The sequence below is a fragment of the Dermacentor silvarum genome, chromosome 1, assembly GCF_013339745.2.
Source record: "Dermacentor silvarum isolate Dsil-2018 chromosome 1, BIME_Dsil_1.4, whole genome shotgun sequence".
In the NCBI taxonomy this organism is placed as follows: Eukaryota; Metazoa; Arthropoda; class Arachnida; order Ixodida; family Ixodidae; genus Dermacentor; species Dermacentor silvarum.
This window is the reverse complement of record NC_051154.1, coordinates 420,098,336-420,122,381: the sequence shown is the minus strand read 5'-3', so window position 1 is coordinate 420,122,381 and position 24,046 is coordinate 420,098,336. Positions and strand designations below refer to the sequence as shown.

At 47.6% G+C, this 24,046-nt stretch overlaps 1 protein-coding gene across 4 annotated transcripts in view; it reads left to right on the top strand.

The window, feature by feature from the left end:
* Positions 1-24,046, top strand: part of LOC119437613 (choline transporter-like protein 4) — a 629,795-nt gene that overhangs the window by 185,735 nt on the left and 420,014 nt on the right. For all 4 annotated transcript variants that reach the window (XM_037704613.2, XM_037704614.2, XM_049660742.1 and 1 more), the window contains exon 2: positions 10,952-11,000. In XM_037704613.2, coding sequence (XP_037560541.1) covers positions 10,952-11,000 — 49 coding nt within the window. The remainder of the gene's footprint in view (positions 1-10,951; positions 11,001-24,046) is intronic.

The window sequence follows — 24,046 nt, the reverse complement described above, 5'->3', positions numbered from 1 at the left end:
GTAGCGTGAGCAATCATTGTTGCCGGAGACAACAATGCCGGCAACAATGATGCCTTCAGGTAGCATATGTGGGTTTATTGACCAGTTGCCATCACCCCCCCCCCCCCCAAAAAAAAAAAAAAAAAAGCTCACGTGCTCGTGACGCCTGCGGCAGAAAGGATGTTCCACATCCGCCCTATGGTTTGTGAGTGGTGGCGCTGGCTAACACTCCCAGGGTTAGTTATAGTTGTAAAACATAAATACCCCAGAAAGTGGATGGGAAAACGGTTCCGCGGTAGCTCAATGGTGAGAGCATCGCATGCGTAATGCGAAGACATGGGTTCGTTCCCCACCTGCGGACAGTTGTTTTTTTCATCCATTTTCATTAATTTATCATTTCTTTAATTGAATTATTAAGTACAAGTAATTTTCCCCTATGTTGTCGTTGGTGTTATTGTTTGTTGGCTCATTATGATATGCTTATGTATATATATATATATATATATATATATATATTGTAACGATGTTGAGGCACACAGGTTAAGAAAACAACGATATTTAATAAGGGCGAACCTGTGCCCACGACTTAAAGTCACTGCGGTTGTCAAGAATGCCCGGCAGTCGCGTTCTAAAACTGGCGTTCCAACCGTCTTCTTCTTTTCTCCCCGAGTCCTGCCTCGTGCGCGTGGCGCATGCGAGCCGGGTCCAACCGGTTGCTCGTGCCACGAAGATCGCTGCCTGTTGCTGCTGAACAACACCACGGAACGGCGTGCACATTGTCCAATACGAAGGGCGCGCAATTTGAATGTGACCAAGTTGTCGCGGCATTATCCCCCTCCTTAACGCATCGGCCCGATGCGTGAGAAAACGTAGTGGTTCCTGTGAGTTCTGGCGTTTTTTTTTTTTTTTTTTTTTTTTTTTTCATCATCTCTCGTGGTAGGGTTTTATGCGGACGATATGTACAACTTCCGTGGGGTTGCGCCGTCTTGAGCTTTCGTGTCCAGCGGATTTCACTTCGTAAGTGACGTCGCTTATACGACGAAGTATTTCGTAAGGGCCGAAGTAACGGCAGAGAAGCTTTTCAGACAGTCCACGGCGTCGCACTGGGGTCCATACCCACACCTTGTCACCGGGCTGATAATACGCTTCACTACGTCGCTGGTTGTACCGGCAGGAGTCTATGCGTTGTTGGCGGCGTATTCGGTACCTTGCCATCTGTCGGGCCTCCTCGGCTCTTTGCAAGAAATCATCTAGGTCAGATGAGTTATTGCTTTCTTCGTCTAACGGCAACATAGCATCCAAAGTTGTGGTTACTGCTCGGCCGAAAACAAGTTCAAATGGGGCAACTCGTGTTGTTTCTTGAACTGCCGTATTATATGCGAAGGTGATGTACGGCAAAATTTCGTCCCACAGCCTATGTTCAACATCGACATACATCGAAAGCATGTCAGCCAGTGTTCTGTTGAGGCGTTCAGTTAAACCGTTTGTCTGCGGGTGGTACGCCTGTAGTTCTCCTGTGATCAGTATGTGTCATTTGCAACAAGCATTTCATTAGATCCGCAGTAAAGGCTGTTCCACGATCGGTAATAACAACTGTGGGAGCGCCATGCCTGAGCACGATATTGTTGACAAAGAATTTTGCAACTTCGAGAGCCGTTGCACTGTACAGGGAATCAGTTTCTGCGTAACGGGTCAGATAGTCCGTGGCCACAACTATCCACTTTTTGCCTAAAGATGATGTTGGGAAGGGTCCAAGGAGGTCCATACCGACTTGTTGGAATGGGGCTTTTGGTGGCTCTATTGGCTGGAGGAGGCCTGCCGGTTTTACGGACGGAGTCTTGCGCCTTTGACACTCGCGACAAGTCTTCACATAGTGCTGTACGGATGCTAATAACTTAGGCCAGTAGTACTTGAGACGAATCCTGGCGAATGTACGGCTCACGCCCATGTGTCCAGATGAAGGTTCATCGTGACATGCATGCAAAATTTCTTCTCGCATAGCTGTGGGTACGACAAGTAAAAACTTTGTCTCGCTGTTCTCGAAGTTTCTCTTGTAGAGGACACTTCCTCGCAGACAGAACGAGGATAGCCCTCTAGAGAAAACACGCGGGAGTTGAACGTCGAGTCCCTCCAGGCGCTGTATAAGCGGTAGCAATTCCGGGTCATCTCGTTGTTGTTGAGCGATTTGTGACGCGTCAACAATACCAAGAAACGGGAAATCCTCCTCTTCTGACACAGTCGTCTCGACTGGTGCGCGTGACAAACAGTCGGCATCGCTGTGTTTCCTTCCGGATCGGTATACGACAGTAATATCGTACTCTTGCAGCCTAAGGCTCCATCTTGCTAGTCGTCCGGATGGATCCTTGAGATTCGCCAGCCAGCAAAGCGAATGGTGATCACTGACTGCTCTGAATGGTCTACCATAGAGGTAGGGCCGAAATTTACATATTGCCCAAATGACTGCTAGACACTCTTTCTCGGTTGCCGAGTAGTTTGCCTCTGCTTTCGAGAGCTTACGGCTGGCATAAGCAATTACTTTCTCCTGGCCGTTCTTCCACTGCACTAGTATGGCACCGAGGCCGACGTTACTTGCGTCGGTATGAACTTCAGTGTCGGCTGTCTCATCAAAATGGGCAAGGATTGGAGAAGCTTGCAGGCGTTTCCTTAAGTCGTCAAAGGCGTCTTGTTGTTCGCTTTTCCACGTGAAAGGTACATCTTCTCTTGTTAGTATTGTAAGGGGCTCAGCAATCTTTGAAAAGTTTTCCACAAATCTTCTGTAGTATGCGCATAAACCTAAAAAAACGTCGCACTGACTTTTTGTCTTTGGGTTTCGGGAACCTCGCAACGGCTGCTGTCTTTTCCGGATCTGGCCGAACGCCTTCAGCACTGATGACGTGTCCGAGAAACCGAAGTTCATCGAAGCCGAACTGGCATTTTTCCGGCTTAATTGTCAAGTCTGCTGCGCGAATAGCTTCTAATACTAGTCGCAGTCGCTCTAGATGTTGGTCAAATGTTGCGGAAAATACAACCACATCATCCAAATACACTAAGCACGACTGCCATTTCAATCCAGCGAGCACAGTGTCCATCATTCGCTGGAACGTTGCAGGCGCGGAACAGAGGCCGAATGGGAGCGCTTTAAATTCGTAGAGGCCGTCAGGGGTTACGAATGCTGTCTTTTCACGGTCGCGCTCATCCACCTCTATTTGCCAATAACCACTCTTGAGATCCAGGGAGGAGAAAAACTTTGCACACCTGAGCCGATCTAACGTATCGTCGATACGAGGAAGGGGGTATACATCCCGCTTAGTTACGCTGTTCAATTTACGGTAGTCGACGCAGAATCGAAGTGTGTTATCTTTTTTCTTAACGAGCACTACGGGAGACGCCCATGGACTGCTGAAAGTCAGAAACATAGGTGAAGCCTTTTATCGTAAGTCTTGCGGTGCATCGGCCAAGGGGCGTAATAAGATGACCGCCTGCCGTGCGTATCTGCGGTCCAGTCCACTGCGTCACAACTTTTTTCAGGTTCTTCGCCATCTTTAAGCTTATTACTGAATAATCAGCGCCAGTGTCGACTAAGGCATTCAGCTCGCATCCGTCTATTATCAACCGCAAATCTGATGTAATCGTTTCGTTCCTGCATCTGTTTACTGGAATTATCTCGTCATCGCACTGGAACCGTGTTGGAGGATCTTCGAAACTCTGGTTATCAGCGGCCTCACCTCCACAGGTCGCTTGCTTCAGTTTTCCTGGTGTGGGCTTGGTGAACGACGCCTAGGCAATCTTGGGGACGCGCGTGGGCTAGGCGATCGGTAGCGCATGGGCGACGGTGACTGATGTTGGCGAGGAGCAATGGGGCTTTGGCGCGTGGACAAGTATTCTTCTATCTCTGCTGGCCGTTCACCGTTTCGGGGACATGGTGCACTTAAAGGAAAACCTCTTAATCCAGCTTGACAGTATGGGCAGAAACTATACAGGTGACCCGCTTCTCCGCAGTGAAAGCACAGAGGTCTGCGCTCGTGGTCACGCCAGACGTCGCTTTTCCGGGGCCTTTGTTCCACAAAACGAGGTGCACTACGTGCTGGAGGTGGATAGGCAGCCGGTGGTTCCAACAGACGAGGTGCACTGCGTACTGTCGACGGGTAGGGAACGGTCGTGGCAACTGCTCCACTACTGTGCACCGCGGGTTGCCTGAGTACGTCGGCGTACGTAGGGGTGCCCCGCATCGGCTGTGGCTCACGCTCTGGATCCCTTATGACCTGCCTCAGTTCGTCCCGGACAACGTCGACGATAGATAGTGCAGTTGGAGCCTGAGGTGTCTGCAACTTGCTGAGCTCTTCCTTGATTACTGACCGGATGAGCTCCCGCAGGGCTTCAAGGTCGTTCGGCATGCCTCCAGAGAAGACATGGGCAGGTGCACAGCTTGCCTCCCGGTTGTATTGCCGAGCCCGCTGTTCCAGCGTCTTTTCGATGGTTGTTGCTTCGGTTCGGAACTCTGCGACCGTGCGCGGTGGGTTGCGGACAAGAACTGCGAAGAGTTCTTGCTTAACCCCACGCATGAGATGGCGCAGCTTCTTATCTTCACTCATGGTGGGATCAGCACGCTTGAACAGGCGGGACATGTCCTCGATGTACATCGCCACGTTCTCGTTTGTGAGCTGGTTCCTAGCTTGAAGGGCAATTTCCGCCTTTTCTTTACGATCCGTGCTGGCGTATGTTGCTAGCAGTTGTCGTCGAAATTCCTCCCAAGAGGACAAAGAGGGTTCGTGGTTCTCATACCACGTTCTTGCGAAGTCCTCCAAAGCGAAATATACGTTACGGAGCTTCTGTCTCTCATTCCATTCATTAAAGCTTGCCACTCTCTCGAACAGTTCCAACCAGTCTTCCACGTCTTCGAACGAGTCTCCATGGAATGTTGGCGGCTTGCGAGGTTGGCTTACGACCAGCTGTGCCGGTGTTACCTGGCTAGTCATTGTGGCGGCGTCCGTTGTCCGAGTTTCCCTTGGCGTGAAGAGAAGAAGGCCGAATTCGGGAGAGTCACCTCGAAGACGGCGGCTGATCCGCTGGTGCACAGGTGTCAGCTCCGCGGGATGGACTCGCTGGTGGTTGGGGCTACGCTGACTTTCGTTCGTGGGGCTTCGACTCATACCCCGCACCTCCACCAGAAATGTAACGATGTTGAGGCACACAGGTTAAGAAAACAACGATATTTAATAAGGGCGAACCTGTGCCCACGACTTAAAGTCACTGCGGTTGTCAAGAATGCCCGGCAGTCGCGTTCTAAAACTGGCGTTCCAACCGTCTTCTTTTCTCCCCGAGTCCTGCCTCGTGCGCGTGGCGCATGCGAGCCGGGTCCAACCGGTTGCTCGTGCCACGAAGATCGCTGCCTGTTGCTGCTGAACAACACCACGGAACGGCGTGCACATTGTCCAATACGAAGGGCGCGCAATTTGAATGTGACCAAGTTGTCGCGGCAATATATATATATATATATATATATATATATATATATGTGTGTGTGTGTGTGTGTGTGTGTGTGTGTGTGTGTGTGGTGTGTGTGTGTGTGAACGAGAAGAGAGGGAACCGAGGGGCCCGATTTTTATTAGTCACATCATAAGAGGCCAACAAATAGTGACACCAAGTACAACATAGGGGAAATTACTTGTACTTACTAATTGAATTAAAGAAATGATAAATTAATGGAAATGAAAACGGATGAAAAAACAACTGTCCGCAGTTGTCATCACCCAAAAAAGACTCGTGACTCGTGACGCTTGCGGCAGAAAGGATGTTCCACATCCGCCCTATGGTTTGTGAGTGGTGGCGCTGGCTAACACTCCCAGGGTTAGTTCTAGTTGTAAAACATAAATACCCCAGAAAGTGGATGGGAAAACGGCTCCGCGGTAGCTCAATGGTGAGACCATCGCACGCGTAATGCGAAGACGTGGGTTCGTTCCCCACCTGCGGACAGTTGTTTTTTCATCCGTTTTCATTTCCATTAATTTATCATTTCTTTAATTCAATTAGTAAGTACAAGTAATTTCCCCTATGTTGTCCTTGGTGTCATTGTTTGTTGGCTTCTTATGATATATATATATATAGGAAAATCAGAAGCACAACTTCGCGGTTATCTAGGGTTTATTATTTTCCCAACAGTTTCGGTCGGTGGACCGACCTTTTTCAAGGGATACAGGAAAATCTTGCAACAGTCTTTTTATATCTTCAGGTAGAGAAAGAAGGCGCCAAAAAAAGGTGAGAAAGGAGAGATAGAGAGATATATAACAAAGTTGAACATGCAAAAAAAAAAAAGGATGGAGAGCAGTGATTCCACTCCTGCGCCAACTGCGCCAAAGTGCTCCAAATGGGATTTACTGCGCCATCCTGATACAATCGACGAAAATTGCGCCTAACTGCGCCAAACAGTCTCGGATTTGGCGGCGTCTAGCGCCGACAATTGGACCAACGGGGAATTAAAACGTGCAACGCGATGATAGGGCTAGCCTTAGTTGCGAACAGGAGACGAAACAGCACTAGCGCGTGCGTCCCGATTAAGGGGGGACGCGGCTTTCGCATCGCGAAAAATGGCTAAAAATCGATTTTTTGAAAATCACATTTTCAATTTCTGTAACTCTTATTTTATCTGATTCCGAAATATCATCGCTGAAAACCAAGTAGAAGTGCTCTAAAGAAATTGTTGTATCAGCCAAGGTGCCGAAAAATTTCGCGGAAATCGCGAAGAAACGGCGTTTTTAAAGCCACGATGTCTCCGGAACGGCGCAGCCGAGCGCCGCCATCTTGGACTCGTTGGAAAGCGCATTTCTCAGTCTTCAAATTTGCCGCTTCAGCTATCTCCTCCATACAGAAACAAGCACAGAAAAAGCAAATGATTGAAGGTCGTGCCGGAGCCACCGATTGCCCGCGCCCGCCACGTGACTCCAGCGCGGTTCGCCAATTGGTCCGGTGCTCGCTTCGCGATGGCGTCGTCTGCACCGCTTGTTGCGGTCTCTTCGCGATCTCTGGACAGTTTCCGTAATCTCGACTAGTATTAGAGCGGGCGCTACGTGGACATCTCAGTAGCGTGGCCGATCCCGCTTTTTGTAGACGTCTCAGACCCGCGGCCAAGCATTCGGAGCATCGGCGACGCGGATTCGCGACCTAGCTTCGGGCGCGGAATCCTCGGTCACGCGGCTAAGCCTTTCGCGCGTAGGCGTCTCCGACTCGGCGATCAAGCACATTGCGCGCGGGCTTCTCGGATCCTTGCCTAAGCTTAGGAGGCGTTGCCTAAGCATTTCGTGCATCCGCGCCTCCGACTGCGCGACTAAGCACATCGAGCGTCGACTCCTCGAGCCCGCGGCTACGCATTTCGCGCCTCGGCACATCGCTCAGCGAGTCTCGACTCCTCGGGCCCGCGGCTAGGCACTTCGCGCGTCGGCCCTGCGAGCCTCAACTCCTCGAGCCCGCGGCTAGGCATTTCGCGCGTCGGCACCTCGGAAGGCGCGACTAAGCTAATCGAGCGTCGCCTCCTCAAGCCCGCGGCTAGGCATTTCGCACGTCGGCACATCGCTCACCGAGTGTCGACTCGTCGGACCCGCGGCTAGGCACTTCGCGCGTCGGCACCTCGAGCGTCGACTCCTCGAGCCCGCGGCTAGGCATTTCGCGCGTCGGCACATCGCTCATCGAGTGTCGACACCTTGAGCGTTTATTCCTCGGACCCGCGGCTAGGCATTTCGCGCGTCGGCCCCTCCGACTGCGCGATTGAGCTTACCGAGCGTCTATTATTTGGACCCGCGACCAGGCATTTCGCGTGTCGGCACCTCGTACCCGCGACTTAGCACATCGTGTGCCGACTCTATTATCGTAATGCCACGATATCTCGTAACAATACCTATCTACCACCCCTTCATAAAGAGAACCTCATCATGAGCTCTGCTCACTAGACCACTTGGGCTGGCACAGACACCTGGCTGCAGAAGTGAGGCATCATACAAAAGTACAGGCTGGAAAGCACCTAGCAGCTGCATTGCTGCCTATCTATCAGTGACTCTCCTAACCTCCATGTCAATGGAAGATGATTCAGAAGGCTGCATGAGAGCCTTCATTCAGTAACATGGTCGATTCTACCAAAAAAAAAAAAAAAACAATGCCTCACTGACTGCACTAGAGACTGCTATCAATGAGGCAGTCTGCAGGTACAACGCTAGAACTACTGTATATTTATGCCCACATAGTTCTGCACCTCACTTGGTTTGAAACCCAGGCACCATGCTCTTTGTAGAGCAGCAGTAAAGAATGCCATACAAACATGAAAAACGCAGAACAAAGGCACAGCAGCCCAGAGGCCACATGATGCGGGAACGGTCCCACATTTGCGACGCAACAGCGGTGCTACCAATGCATTGGGTACTATGGGAGCTTAACAGCCGGGAAGACGCAGCGCCCGGGAACGTAACAGTGGGGTTCTACTGTCGCTTGTTTGAAGTGCAGCATGACATGTGATTATAATAACTGCTTGCCGCCAATGTGTCCATCATTTCTGTTTATGGATATACGGAATGACATCTGGGAAAACTAGCAATATATGACACGATATCAATTTGTGTGTGTGTGTGTGTGTGTGTGTCGCCTGTACACTCGTTTTTTTTGAAATACTTCAGGATGTGAAAAATCAGCTGCTCCAAGCTGCTCCCAAATGCCAAATTGCCTGCTCCAAAGTGCTCCAAAATGAAATTTCTGATGCTCCAAAAAGTGCTCCAAATCAGAAGTCCGCAGTAGCATCACTGGGAGAGTTAAAGGAAAGACCCCAAGACCTGGTCGTGCTAGACAAAGCAGAGGGCAAGGTCGCTGTTAAGCGTGTTTCACATGCACAATTGACGGACACGCCTGTCATGTTAAGTTGAACATGCAAAAAAAAAAAAGAGGGAGAGTTAAAGGAACGACACCAAGACCTGGTCGTGCCAGACGAAGCAAAGGTCTGACCAGGTCTTGGGGTCTTTCCTTTAACTCTCCCTCCTTTTTTTTTGCATGTTCAACTTTGTTATATATCTCTCTATCTCTCCTTTCTCACCTTTTTTTGGCGCCTTCTTTCTCTACCTGAAGATATAAAAAGACTGTTGCAAGATTTTCCTGTATCCCTTGAAAAAGGTCGGTCCACCGACCGAAACTGTTGGGAAAATAATAAACCCTAGATAACCGCGAAGTTGTGCTTCTGATTTTCCTAAATACGCTTGGCCCATTGAAAAATCCAGTTACTAATATGTATATATATATATATATATATATATTTGCTGAACGTCTGGTTGCTTCTCTATTAATGCCACAAAGACGGCTCGGTGGTCGATGTAGTAACACGCTGCCGTCTCTATGGCCCCAACACAGTATCTGGAATTGATTGTCTGTCTCTGATGCACCAGATCAATGGTGGTTCCCCATTGGGTCGTCTGTACAGTTGGAACACTGGCTAAGTCCAGGGTAAACGTGTCCTTCAAAGGAACACCACGAAAGTCTGGAGCATGATTGAAGTCACCAGCCATCACACACAGTTCACTTGCCGCACGACTAGCCACTACGTCTATAGTGTCTTTAACTGAATTGTTCAGCGACACGTACACGGCTTCGATGACCACACCACTTTCGTCAAGCTGAACGGCACAGGCACCGCTACGTTTGGCAGTTCACTGGCAGCAATACGTATACCCTCACTGATACCTCTGCGCATGCGCACACACTGAGAGGCGCTATCAAGCGCCTCCGGCGCAGCGTCAGACTTGGCCACTGCGCAACGGAGGCGCACAGCTGGGCACGCGCCGGCGCCAGTGCGTCTGCCGCGGCTATGACGTCACTCCTCTGGAATGCGCAGACCGGCGAGGCGCGAGCGGCTCCGGCGCGCCAGCTGTGCGCTGTCTGACGTCACTGCTCCTCGCGCATGCGCAGCACGGCTCTCCAGGAGCCACGCGAAACTGCTCAACCTCGGCCAGTGTAGTTCACGCTACAAAAAATAATCGGGATGTGCGCGCATGCAAAGCGTGTCACAAGTGAAGGCGCGCGCCGCGGCCGTGCTTCGAAGGCAGTAGCGAGGCCTCGATCGCCGCTGCGGGAGCCACTGAGTCGCGAGATGACGAGAATTGCAGCTTCCGCACTGCTTTTGTGCAAAATAGCAGCAGGATTTGCTCATTCATTCACTAAATAAAAGCGTGTTGATGTAGTAAGCATTTGCTTATCGTTTTCTGGATGCCCTCAATAATTCGGTTAATTGGGACATTTCCTTCGGTCCCGTGTAATCCGAATTAAAGAGGTTTTACGTTATTGTGATACAGCACGGTACGTTACCGCAAAATAAACATCGCGTAAGTTTATCCACACGGGCAAATGAAGGAAAAACTTAAGTAATGTAACCGTCACCCTGCATTTCGCAATGCGACAGCAAAAGCAGGCTTATCAAAAGTGAGAGTGCTAACTTTTAAATATCACACTAGGTGGCGTTAGTTTGATGGACAAGAAACTGCGCATTCATGCAAACGGTGGCGTATGAGTATATGTGATACGATAAATTAATATGACGCGCTTCTGCCACATCTATGTAAATGTGGCTAATGCTAATCGCATTAACGTCGATGTGAGATGGGTTCTGCTGAATTTATATTTGTTTTCAAGAGAGCGTGAAAGGTTGTTTGAAACAGATATTGTGGCATACCTGGTCAAACTACTAGGCAAACGTTGAACAGGCCTCATATTTTTTGTCAAGGCTGATCACTAGGCACGCAAAAGGAGCAGATATAGTAGTTGCCTTAGGAGCTGATGCTGCTTTCTTCCGTCAGTGAAAAAATATCCATTGATCCAATTTCCCTTTTGATATCTGGACAATCCCTGAATTTTGTGCCAGTTTTTGTACCAACCCTGAAGGATTAAGTGGTCCTTGCAACCAAAGTTGTCAAAGAAGGCTTCAATGATGTGTAATTTTTTTTGTGTGCAGGAGAGCCGCGCAAGTTCGACCCTGGTTTTAAGGGACCCCTCAAGAACCGGTGAGCTTTGTGAATCACAGCCCTGCTGGTGGTTGCAGCTGCTTTCGAAAAAATTTCAAATCCAGTAGGGCCTTGTTAAGCTGTCTGAAAAGCGGCACTTGTTGATTACACTGGATACTGTGCAGAAATCAGAACTTGTGCGCTGTACACCCAGGACGACATACTGGTGATTTCAACTTGTTTCTTTCACATAATGTTAGAATCGCATGAGTCTGACAGACACTGAAGTCGGTAAGAGCTGAATCCACAAGCTCCACATAAATGCTCTTTCAATTGTGCTAGCAGCCATAGCACATAGCCCATTCCCATTCACTTTCTTGAGTAATTATGTACTAAATCTTGTTCTGGGAGTGTTAGTCATGGCAGCAACCACAGGCGTCATATGTTAAGAGCAGACTACCTCATGGCATCAAGGCTCTCACATTTGTTCACTGGGTGAGAAGGGGAACCAAGGGCTCCCGTTTCACTTGGGGTGTACTGACTTTTCTGCACATGGAGAATATGCAAAAGCAACTTACCTTATCTGCTGCAGCATTGAAATTAGAACCCTGAAAAGATGCAGGGTGTCCCACGTAACTTGTGCCATAATTAAAAATATGCAAGTGCCACATAGCTGGACAGGACCAAGGTAATGTGGTTGGCTGTTGCTTGAAGCAAGTGAGACTATTTGTTGTATTTTGCCTAATTACATAATTAGTTTGTAATTAACATCTCAAATATAATCGGAGCAAAATTTTCAGCCAGAAAATTGTAGGCCATCATGAAAAATTCCTGATCCATCTTTCTGTTGCTCTATACATGCTATATGAAAGTTTTTTCCAAGCCTGAAAGAAAGCCCTCACAACAATTAAGTGCCATGCGACTAGTCGCGCGGCACATTTTGCGCGACTTTTTGCAGCACCTCTCGTGGGCTTTTGCGACTTGGAAAAAAGTTTATGTATTACATATTGAGCAACAAAAAGCTGGATCAAGAGTTTTTCAGGATGGTCTACAGTTCTCTCATTGACACTTTTGCTTTAAATATAACATTATTAATTAATCATGGTATATTTTAACTGCGCCATCCCACACGGACTGTAAAGTTTCGTGCGTTATGGGCGTGTGTGAAGCATCGACCAGGCCGACATGGTGAAGGGCGAAAAAAACCGCTTGCGTCCTTTATTGTGCTTGCTTATAAAGACACGCCAAGAGCAAAGAGGGAAAAGTAAAGAGAAAGGGCACGGCTCGTGCCGAGTAGAAATAATGACGTGGTTTTCGCTGGTAAGCGTACTATCAGATCACGATACATCCCTCTCCTTTTGAAAGTACACATTTAGAACAGCAGCTATGTAATGGACGTCCTCAAAGTACTTAAATCGAGTCATACTGCAGACGTTGAGGTGGTCTGACCTGGCGGCGAGATCTTCGTAATGATGTAGTGGGGTCTGTCGCCATTACAGGCGGTGCGTTAATCTGCTCGGGCAGGTTGGGAGCGGCGTGTGTACTTTGCTGGCATTCCTCAGTACCGTGGTCATCTTCCAGTGCGTCCTGGATGAAAGCTTCACCTGTGGGAAGCAGATGTTGCCTGTTGCGACGGAGTGTTTTGTTGTCCTCTGTCAACACTTCATATGATCTTGGATACACCTGCTTAACCACTTTCGCTTTCCGTGACCAAGACTTTTTCTTCAGCCTAACAGTCTGTCCCTTTTCCAGTGGTGGTAGAACCCGTCTTGAATATTCCTTTTGAACATGTTTCCACACTTGGGGGTTCTCTGCTGGTTGCTGAAATCAGGAAGAGTCGATCTTAATCGCCTTCCTTGCAGTAGTTCTCCAGGTGATCGTCCATCTTCTAACGGGGTTGACCTGTAGCTAAGTAGCCCCAGCCAGAAATCTCTTGCTTCTTTCGTTTTCTTCAAAATTCTTTTAGCTACCTGCACGCCTTTCTCTGCAAGTCCGTTGGACCTCGGGAACTCCGGGCTTGAGGTGACATGTCTGAAGTCATACTGCTTGCAAATCGGCAGAAGTCTCGGCTTCTGAACTGAGGTCCGTTGTCTGTACACCCTCATACGGCACACCATATCTCGCAAATATGGCCCCCAGCTTGTCGATGACGGTTCGCCGATGTGTCACGCAGCTCCTCCTTCTGGAAAGTTAGAAAGAGCGTCATACACTGAAGATACGACCTTCCACCGTATTCAAATAAGTCGACACCGACCCTATACCATGGTAATGCGGTGTAGGTCTAATGATGAGTTTCGGTGGGCTGATATATGCATAGCGTTTGCACACAGCACACCTCTGGATCATTTCTGTGATATCTGCGTTAATGTTTGGCCAAAAATAAGTCTTCTTGCCCTTGCTTTACATTTATTAAGGCCCATGTGGCTTTCATGCACTCGTGCCATCATCTCGCCTCTCATGGACACAGGCACGATCACTTTTGTACCTTTCAGTAGAACACCTTTCACAATTGACAGCTCGCCTGTGAAAGGTTTCAGCTCTCCTTCAACTATTTCACCGTTGCGAATGGCCTGAATTACGGCGCGTAAATAGGGATCCTTATCAGTCTCTTCGTTTAGCCGCTTCAACGTGACGTCGCTGACAAGGGCTGTAACTGCACTCACAGCATGGATTTCCACATCGGCATCAGCGTCCGCATCGCCCTGGTCCGGCATCACGGCTGTGGCTCACGATAGCATGTCTGCCAAGATGAGTTCTTTTCCTGGAACGTATCGAAGGACATAGTCATATTTGAGCAGATGCATAAAAAACCTTTGTAGTCTAGGCAGCATATCAGCGATTGCTTTTTGAGCTATAACTATCAACGGCCGATGATCAGTTTCCAAGACAATCTGCCTACCATAGATGAAGTAATGAAACTTCTGGCAGCCGAAAGTCACTGCTAACGCTTCCTTTTCTATCTGTGAATAACGCTGTTCCGCGTCCGTCAGCACCCTTGATGCGTATGCCACAGGACGCCATTCACTTCCGTGATGCTGCATGAGAGCTGAACCCAAACCATTCATTGATGCTTCTGACGTCACTTTTGTTTCTTTCTGAGGGTCAAAGATAGCTAGCAGTGGCTGCTGGCCAAGGCTGTCGCAGATACTGTGCCATTCATGCGTGTGGCTTGGTGTCCATGCAAATACTGCATCATGCTTGATTAGGCTGCGCAAAGAAGACGTCCTCTGCGACAAGGAGGGAAGGTACTTGGAAAAATAATTGGCTACACCCAGAAGACGCTGCACTCCCTGTTTATCGGCCGGAATGGGCATCTGTTTCATGCACTCGATCAGCCGTTGGTTGGGCTTTATGCCGTCTTTCGAGATAATATCGCCCAGAAATTCGAGATAATATCGCCCACCTTCGAATAGCTCGCCGAATTCCTGCATTACTTGTTCGGAGCTGATTGCTGCTACTGCGTCGACTGTCCTGGTAATTAGCCCGAGCAATTCACTTGCCTTGAGCCCGAGAAGTGCCTGTCTTCCTTTCTTGGAGACGAAGAAGTCCAAGTGCTGGCGTCTGTCACCGATGACTACTTCTTGGCTGATGACGCCTAGGTGTTTGATGATGGCCCCATCGTATGACCGCAAAGTGGTGTTGCTCCGTTTGACAGGCGGCATTGGCCGCAGCTTCCTGTAGGCTGAATACGGTATGAGGTTAGCTTGAGATCCCGTGTCGACTTTGAATTTTAGTTTGTCGCCGCCAAGGCTCGCTATCATCCAATCTCGTTCATTCCGTATGTTACCGGTACATACATCTAAAATTTCAAAGTCGTTGCCATCACCGTCATCCTGGAGCTCATCTACACGCGCCGCTCTTCTGCAGCAAACAGCAAAGTGATTCCTTCTGTTGCAGATTCTGCAAGTTTTGCCATAAGCTGGGCAGTCGCGTGGCCTGTGTTCTCTGCCACAACGTGAGCATTTGAAAATTTTTGGATGCTTGGTTGAGATCCAAGTGACATTGACTGGATCTACTTGGTTTACTATATCTGACCATGCTTCGCATTGCAAAGCAGCTGCCTCTGATGCCTTGCATATTTTTTCGGCTTTGGCCAGCGTGAGCTCGTTGTCTTGCAGGAGTTTGGCCCGGAGGCTGTCATTGCTAATGCCGATCACAATTTGGTTGCGAATCATGGAGTCTGTTAGCTCTCCGAAATTGCACGATCGGGCTTGCATCCTCACGTCTCGTGCGAACTGTTCAAAACTCTCCCCCGCTGTCTGCATCCGCTTTCGGAACAGATACCGCTCATAGACTTCGTTTGTTTGAGCAGCCCAGTATGTGTCAAGCTTGAGTACGACGGTATCGTAGTCTTCTTTGCTTTCACCTTCGCTGAAGTTGTTGAAAACTTGTAATGCGTCCTCCCCTGCTAAGCTCAGTAGTACTGCGGTCTTCGCTGCCTTGCTCAGGGGTTTGTCATGCGGCTTTGTTACCGTGAAGTAGAGCTCCAGCGTCTGCTTAAACCGTTGCCCATATCACCTGTCATGAGTAGTGGTGGCTTCAGCACATCCATGTCTGCTCCTGGGTGCGCCCGAGGTTCGGCTCCCGCTGGATAGTATTGCACTGGGCGGCCACTTCTGACACCACGTAAAGTTCCGTGCGTTATGGGCGTGTGCGAAGCATCGACCAGGCCGACATGGTGAAGGGCGAAAAAACCGCTTGCGTCCTTTGTTGCGCTTGCTTAAAAAGATACGCCAAGAGCAAAGAGGGTGTTGTTTTCACTGGAAGCGCCGGCGGAACAAGAAGAGAAGAAGAAGAAGCGTCGGCGAGCACGAGAGGAGAAAACGGGGACTCTCGCCTGTTAGCAGGGTCTTCGCGGCCCATATCAGTGCTATTAAAAGCGTTTCTCCATTATATCGACGGAGTCGAGTTATTCTGCGGCTGCTGTACGCCATAATTCCACAATTTTGGTGCCGAAACCCGTGCCAAAAAGTAAAGAGAAAGGGCACGGCTCGTGCCGAGTAGAAATAATGACGTGGTTTGCGCTGGTAAGCGTACTATCAGATCACGATACACGGACCAGGACGAGGCAGACAAGACGTGCGCAGACTCGCAAGTGAATGTTTAATGGGTGAAAATGACATATATACAGAGAAAAATGAATACATCTGATTGGCGTTCCAACCATGGATATGTTGAGGTCACACAGTAGCATCTAAAAACGCCATCTCGCAATCAGCTAGTGACACCGAAGGTTCTCTTACACACCCACATGTAGTTTTTATCTTGAATGCCTCAAACAGCTCCCTAGTACTATGGTCCCTATGACGGTACAAAATTCTAGTTTGTTTAAGAAGTGGGAGGCAAGTTTCCTTGTTTAGTTTTTAGTCATTACAATGCTTAGCCACGTGGGAATAACCATCTGAAGTGCTATTTTTTTTATGTTCTTTGAGCCGAACATTATTACACTTAGCCGTCTGACCGATGTATACACACCCACAAAAAAAAGGAAATTCATATACTGCGCAGGCGCAGGGGACAATGGTTGACCCTTGCTTATGCTCAATCTTGCAGACAAAAGGGCTGTGGTTAGATGCCCTGTCAATCACATTCATTACTCTAGCACATAAATGCAACATTTTCTGAGGGGCTGAGAATACGACGCTGACCACATACCGGCTGCGCTACATTCTTCAAATTGTGTGCAACTTTGTGCTGGTACGGAATCACAGCAAACGCTCTTTTTTCTTTATTAGTTCGGGGTGTGTGCACACCACTACTTTTAACTTTCCTTACTAGTTTATCACGTGTTGCTCCAATCACAGATTTTGGGTATCCAGCATTCGTCAGCCTAGTCACTTGGAAACTAACACTTTCTGTTACTACGTGAGGGCATGACTTCTGTAGTGCTGCATCTATGCACGACAAGGCAATTCCGCTCTTCACAATCTTCGAATGCCTCAAGGAAAAATTGAGGGGGGACTTATGGGGCCTTGGTCAATAAAACCAACATGTATGGAATAACTCAAAACGCAGACGTATGTCTAGAAATGTGCGAAAGCACGCAATCTTTCCGAGACTGCCACGGAATATTGAGGGTAGACCAGCTTTAGAAACGCAAGCTTGCGACTTACACGCATACAAAAATACAAGAAAATCCGTCAAAGTTTTGAATTATAGTTCATGGTAATGAATTGGAGTTTTGATCTTAGAATAAAATACAGAGTACCAAAACTGCAAACAAATTACGGTGAACAGAGTCTAAAATACCAAATACCTGAACTTTTGAACGAGAATAAAGGTCTGATCACAATAATTGAACATCACTCGTCAGTAGCTGCTTTTAAGGGTGCTTTGACCAAAGCAATGCTTCTGTAAGCTTACAAGTGTTGTGTTTTAAACATACTGTCTTCTTTTTTTTTGTGACATCTATTTTTTGGCTTCATTTTTCTGTGTTCCTCATGACAACAATTAAAACAGACACCGACCACGAAAGTTTTAAAAATATATAAGACGTTTCGGCTCCCGCACGGGAGCCTTGTTCACAATGAAGGTGTAGGCGGAAATGGTCTGGTTATGTAGGTTTTAAGATGTGACGTAAGCAACGTGTGTACACGTGGGGAAAGTTGCCGTCGTTGCGATTAAGTGTGTGTTCGGTGGTCTGAATTGTTAGGGATTCAAGCAAAAGCCGAGAAGTTCAGTTCTTTTCTTTTTCTGTTATCTTTGTGTTGTCCCAGTCTACTTCATGACGAGTCGCTTCTGCGTGTTCGGCCAAAGCATTTGAAGTTACGTGCTTCTTTCAGTGTTCCTCATGTGCAGTTGTTCCTGTCTGTCGCGAGATAAGACGACGATACCGTCAGTGTTATATGAAATATGTTTACTGTTTGTCTACTGCTTTCTATGTTTTTTTTGTTTTTGTTTGTTTTTCTATGTGAATAGAAATTGAAATATGTATTTTGATTTGTATAGCGCCGATTCCTTCTTGTACAGTTTGTATGGCGCCGCGGACATAGTCAGGTGCGAGGAAGCACATTTTGTCCAGGACCCTTTGGTTTCTTGTATAAGGAAACTAGAACAAAGGGGGTGAGGAATTATTATGGAATAATAATAATGTTTATTTTACCATCAATACAAAAAAAAATGATGATGGAGGGGGTGGGAATAAAAGCGAAAATCCGCTTGACGGAGTTCCCATTACAACAGGCAGCAGAAGTGGGGCATGCAGTGCAGAAACAATTGGGTGCATATACGTAATAATGTTCGTTCTGCAGTTGAACCAACAAAGACATAAGAAGAGACGCATTTGTTGACGCTGGCATGCATACAGGAACACCCATATATACGCAAACATGCATACCTATAAATATGGTAACATAGGACATATCTTCGCTCTAAAAAAAAACAAAAACAAAAAAAACAGCAAGTCAGCTGCTTTAGGAGAAAGTGGGTAAATGAGAGTGGTTATTGTTACAGATTTTTTGTTCACGAGAAATTTGCATAGGCCTGAGTTATTGATGTCTGGAAGACTAACTTGCACGTCGATTAATTAATTTAATATGAAGGGTAATTGGTAGTGCAGCATTTACCGTCCATAGTTAGTCTGTGTAGTCTGCAAAACCCAGTGAGTTTTGTGATGGTTTGGATACTGGGATTGGAATAAGCTTAACGACGCAAGACTAGAAAAGCTGTCCTGCCGCTTTCTCAACACCGCTTTGTACCTATGCAGTAGCCTGTAGCGGTATAAACAAAATATATTAACAATATCAAACTGAGCGACAAGATTCCCTGTTGTTTGTCCATGGATTATCCTAAGTAACCGTTCTTGTATGATGGATATTTTCTGTAGGTTTGATTTTGTGGTCGTGGCCCACACGAGTGTACAATAGTTTAAATAGGAACAAAAGACATTACATAGACAATGCACATGTAAATGTCATTTGCAGTGAATTATCCAAAAACATAGGTGTAATATATAAAATTGCACACCTGATCCCGCTATAGCTGAAGCAACAGTATAATGCGCGTATTTGTACAAAGCTTTGCTACAAAAATATTGGTTTGGGGTGCAACAACTAGAACAAATTACACAAAATTTATTACCTTACAAATAAGAATTATTTGCTTGTATGCGAGTTACTATGGCTGTTTTTCACAATGCACGAAATGTATTAGTACATTACAAATAAGAATTATTTGCTCATATGCAAAAACTGCGGCTGTTTTTCACATCTACGAACAGCACCACTATTCCGAAAATTTGACATGCTGCAAGCGGACAGGATGTACTGTGTGTAAATTCTTCCAGAAGTCTGAAGAAAACAGGGTGCACAAAGTAATTAGTGTAACCTCTCCGGATAGTTCTTGCGACAAAACACACACCAAGGACCAATTTTGGGAAGTATACGTTTGGTAATCAGGGGGGGCAATTGGAGATGTTGGTTCGTACAGAACGCATTCGGTCACTGCACCATCACAAAGTGGGTGGTTGACAAAAATGAGAATGGGAGGGAAAGAGCAGCTAAGCGGTGAGCTTGATGTGCCTTCTTTGTCGTCTGCTTAGGGACAATATTCTACAAAACGAAATGTTTCTCTCTTTCTAATGAATAAAATTTATCTCAAGCTTAGACACATTCTAAAATAATTAATACGTATGGCTACTGCAATTTATTACTATTAGCTTCTTTGCACGGTCGCTATAGTCGGATACAACTTAAGAAGGCAGCGGCATTTGCCCCTCAAAGGCGGATGCACACGAGCCTCCACCAATAGGCGCGCACTTCAGGTGACGTCATGAGCCGGACGGCCGGTGTCCCCGCCGACGGAGAACATGCCTAACATGGCCGCCCTCGATTCGAACTGGGCCGAGTCACGTCAGCTCTGTGCGTCAGACGTCAGAGTGAATTCGAATTGTTTGTGGTGGTCTGTCATGCCAGAAATATTATTGTCAGCTTACGATGCACAATTTGTGCCGCGTGCGTTTGTTCTGAGCCCGTGAGCCGGTGAAGAAAGATTGCAGCGAACATCGGTGACGCTGTGCTGCGCTTCGTGTGGAAACAGGATCCCGCGGCGACATACCGCTGCAAACAAACATCGTGCGTGTTTGTTCCGCGATGTTTTGTTTTGCTCCTAAGTGAAGTTACGACGAGGAGAGTTCGCCAAAGTTTGGTACCTACTGTGAGCGGCGGGTGTGTTTGTGTACTGTGCCCCTGCGTTTCTCGTCGGACGTGGTGTAGTCATGGAGCAAAACCATTATCAGGATAAATGAGAAAAGTGTGCGCGGATGAAACCAACCTGTGAGTTTCTGAACAGAAAAGATTTGTGAAAGCAACCTGCAACGCAAAGATTCGTTGCTGCCAGCTCTGCGTGCAAACGACCGATCGTTGGCAGCAGTGTGATAAGATAGCCGAGCGTCTAGCAGCGTCGTTCGAGTGTTGTGTAGCACTGTCGATTGATTGCTTTCCATCAATGCTAACAATCAGTGACTAACACGCGCTGTTGAGCGAATGTCATTGGATTGTTAACGGTCAGGCGTTTGGAAGCAGTGTTTGTTTCCTTAATGTCAGCCTGAATGGTAATATAAAATTATGACTGATACACTGCTGCTGTTGCAAGGGAGCTTGGCATGAATTCGCGTGGCTGTGTGGCTTAGAACTCTTCGCTCACTGCACACGCCAGCTGTAGAAAGCCTGCTGTGACACAATCGCGCATAAGCTGTGCTGCCAGCGCTCGACTTGCTTTCCCACAACACAGCTTTGCGCTTTGTTGTGATATGTCGCTACTAAAAAATTCCTATGACAGTGAAGGCAACAGAGCCAATATGTACATTAAAGTACGACAAAGTAGGCACAGCTGCTTGTGAACTGACCCCTAATAGTTCTACTCGCGTCTGCGTTAAATGTGTGTGCGTGTTTTCTTGTGTGTTGGTGTATATTTGTTATTTTGCCCTTTCTTGTATTTTAGATCTTAGTTTTCGCGCTCGCGTTTGTGCTCATGTGTGGGAATATGTGAGTTCTTCCGTGCGTGTATGTATTTATTCCTGTTTCTATCCTTTTATTTTTGCTTTTGTTCTTGTAAGCATGCTGCAGCCACGACTTTCTTTACAATTACATTAACTCGTCTCATTCAAAGCACCAAGTCCTGTGAATAGCAGGGCTGGCCTCTTCGATGTCATTAAAGCCATTCTCTCTTGTCTACCTTGCCTCCTCAGTCTGTCACCTTGCTTTGTTTTCTCCTACTATTCTGACCTTGCTTCTTGTGCTGTTGCCGCAACGTGATTAACCAACTTGCACCAAAGAAAGTTCTGTCAGCTGTGACAACAGAAACATTGACAGATAAAAAATGTTAAAAGCATCACGTGGCTTGCACAGTTCCTTCGTCTCTTACCCCTGTTAATGTGTTTATGCATCAGTGCAGACGGTAGCTTGCCAGAAGTGCACACGAAAAGGTGCCATATTGTGAAACAGCACCTTGCTATGTTGTTGCATGCAGTCTTAATAAACAGGTTGTTTTGCTGCCCGTCTCATGTGGTGGTACACATATATAACATTGTGCAGTGGGGTATCATTTCCTGTCTTGACGCTTTCATCATTGCAAATGCAGTTTTCTAGTGAATGGAGTCCAGCAAAGCAGTGCTGTGAGAGCTTTTGCAACTTTCACCATTTATTACTTCCCCAATATCACTGTCTGAATCTGTCCGTCACTTTGCCTACGGCTTGTAATGAACAAAGTGACTCACTAAAACACGTTCAACTTTACTGAGCATTTTTCCGGTACGTAAATATGACAAAAGAATGCTATCAAAGTTAATCACGTTAATAATTGTGCTTGCATTCGCATTACTTGCTCGAGTCAGATTAATAAATTGAAAATTGGCTATGACAACACTTCAATTTTCAGTGCAGACTGCTAACGGAGCCATAAAGCGTGCTCCGACTACTGCTATTGCACTATGGGGCGCGTCAAACTTGACGGTGGCTGCCTGAATGAGCATTTTGGGCCTCACTAAGCTAATGATGTCTTATATTTGTTCTCTTAATTGCATTACTTGTGTGAGCCAGATAACAAAATAAACAATGCAAGCACATGAATGTGCTTTGGCATGCAAGCTGCTGACAGGGGCTGTCAGTTTCGTGTTGTCTACTGCTATTTCACCAGCACTCGCTTATGACATGACTGTGATTTCCAGTGCAGACTGCTAACAGAACCATAAAGCGTGCTCTGACTACTGCTATTTCACTATGGTGCGCATCAAATTCGACGGTGGCTGCCCGAATGAGCATTTTAAGCCCGCCAACGATAATCAGGGTTAACAATAGTGTTTCAATTCAGATATGCCAGCATTTAAATGTGTTTCTATGCCACTTCTTAAATCAAGCACAATGTGTGCAGGACGTTGCTTATCATAATTGAGTTTATATTATAATGAATATGCCATAAATGGAACTGCTTATTTAATTGAGGTCACGGAATGGATAGTTGGCTGTTGCGAAACCGGCAAAATTTTGGTAGCCCTAATAAGGGCTGTTCTTTCGTTAATAAGAAGCCTCTATGCTTCGTCGAGTGGCTCAATGCCAGACAGCTCGTAGTCAGAGTCGCTTTCTTCAGTGTCATCTTCACCCAGCTGGATGATTATGGGTTGAATGTGCTCACTCCCAGACGTGTCAAGTCTGAACTTTGGCTCCAAGTCCATCACATGCTGAATGCTCTTCCTCCAAGTCTTCCGCTGTTACCTGCTTGATTTTCTCCCTCAAGATGACGTCGACCGTGGACAGCTTGAAGTCTCTGTTGTCCGCAGCGATGCCATTTTCGACCTTGGCCCACACAAGCTCAATGGGATTAAATTCGCAGTGGTACGGCGGGAGCCTGATTACAATGCAACCGGCCCTTACAGCTGTGTTGTCTACGATGTAGCTCAGAAAGCATGACTTTACAGATGCCATCAGCTCACGCAGCTGCATCTTTATCATCCTTTCACCGTAGGTGATATTCTTGCTTGTGAGCCACTCCTGTATCTTTTCCTTCTTCCAGGCCGTCGTCGGCAATTTCTCATCTCGCCGGCTATGGTAAGGTGCATTGTCTAAAACAATGACGCTACCAGCTGGCAACTTCTGCAGAACGTCATTGAACCAACCCTCAAAGCGATTGCCGTCCATTTCCTCGTGGTAGTCGCCTGTCTTTTGGCCTCGGAATACATCCAAGCAGCTGTCGATGAAACCATCCTCGCTGCCGATGTGCGTCACGATCAGGCGCTGCCCTTTCCCAGAAGGTTGTTTTAGACCCGTCGTCAGGCCATTTGCTCGAGCAAACAGGCGTCCGCGCTTCTGCACCGCAGTGTCTGTCCACACGATCGACCGAGTGCGTTGCGCCGTCATCCATGTCTCATCCAGGTAGAAGATCTTTTGGCCTTCCGCCCGGTAGCGCTCCACGTCACGGAGGTAGCGATTCCGCCAATCGGTGATGTCATCCCGATCGATAAGCAGCGAGTTGCGGCTTCTCTTTTCGTGCTTGAAGCCGATCTCGGCAAGCAGGCGACGCACAGTACACCGCCTTAGTGATGGGAGTTCCATACGCTCCGAGAACTCTGTAGTTATCTTCTCGACTGTCGGTATCTCGTTGCGGCGAAAGAAATCGTGCACACATGACCTCAGCGCGCACAACGTGAAGCTGTCAAACTTCGCGCTGCGTCTTCTCTTCTCCGCATTGCGTGGGCGCTTTCGCGAGGGCGTCGTCAGTTTGCCACCCGAAAAATGCGAAGCTTTAACTTCCTCCCTCACCGTGAACACAGTCCTTTCGCTGACACCAAGCATGTCGGCGACAAACTTGCTCGTGTCCTCCACACTGCGTTCAGGCTGCTTGTTACGCCAAAACGTGTAGCAGTGGAAGATCATGTTGCGTGAATCGCTGTTCAGGATGTGGCCACTCTTGCTCTTGCCGAGGCTCCTGGTGGTGTGGTCATCGAGGTGACACAAGGCTCGTTCGGCAACAAAGGATCGCGTTCCGATGTCACCTCGCTGGGCTCCATGACGAAAAACTGGCACGGAATGCCGCGTGATCGTGCGCGAACTCACGAGGTTGCAGGTTCGCAACCGCGGAAAAAAAAGACAAAAACATTAATAAAAAACTAAGCC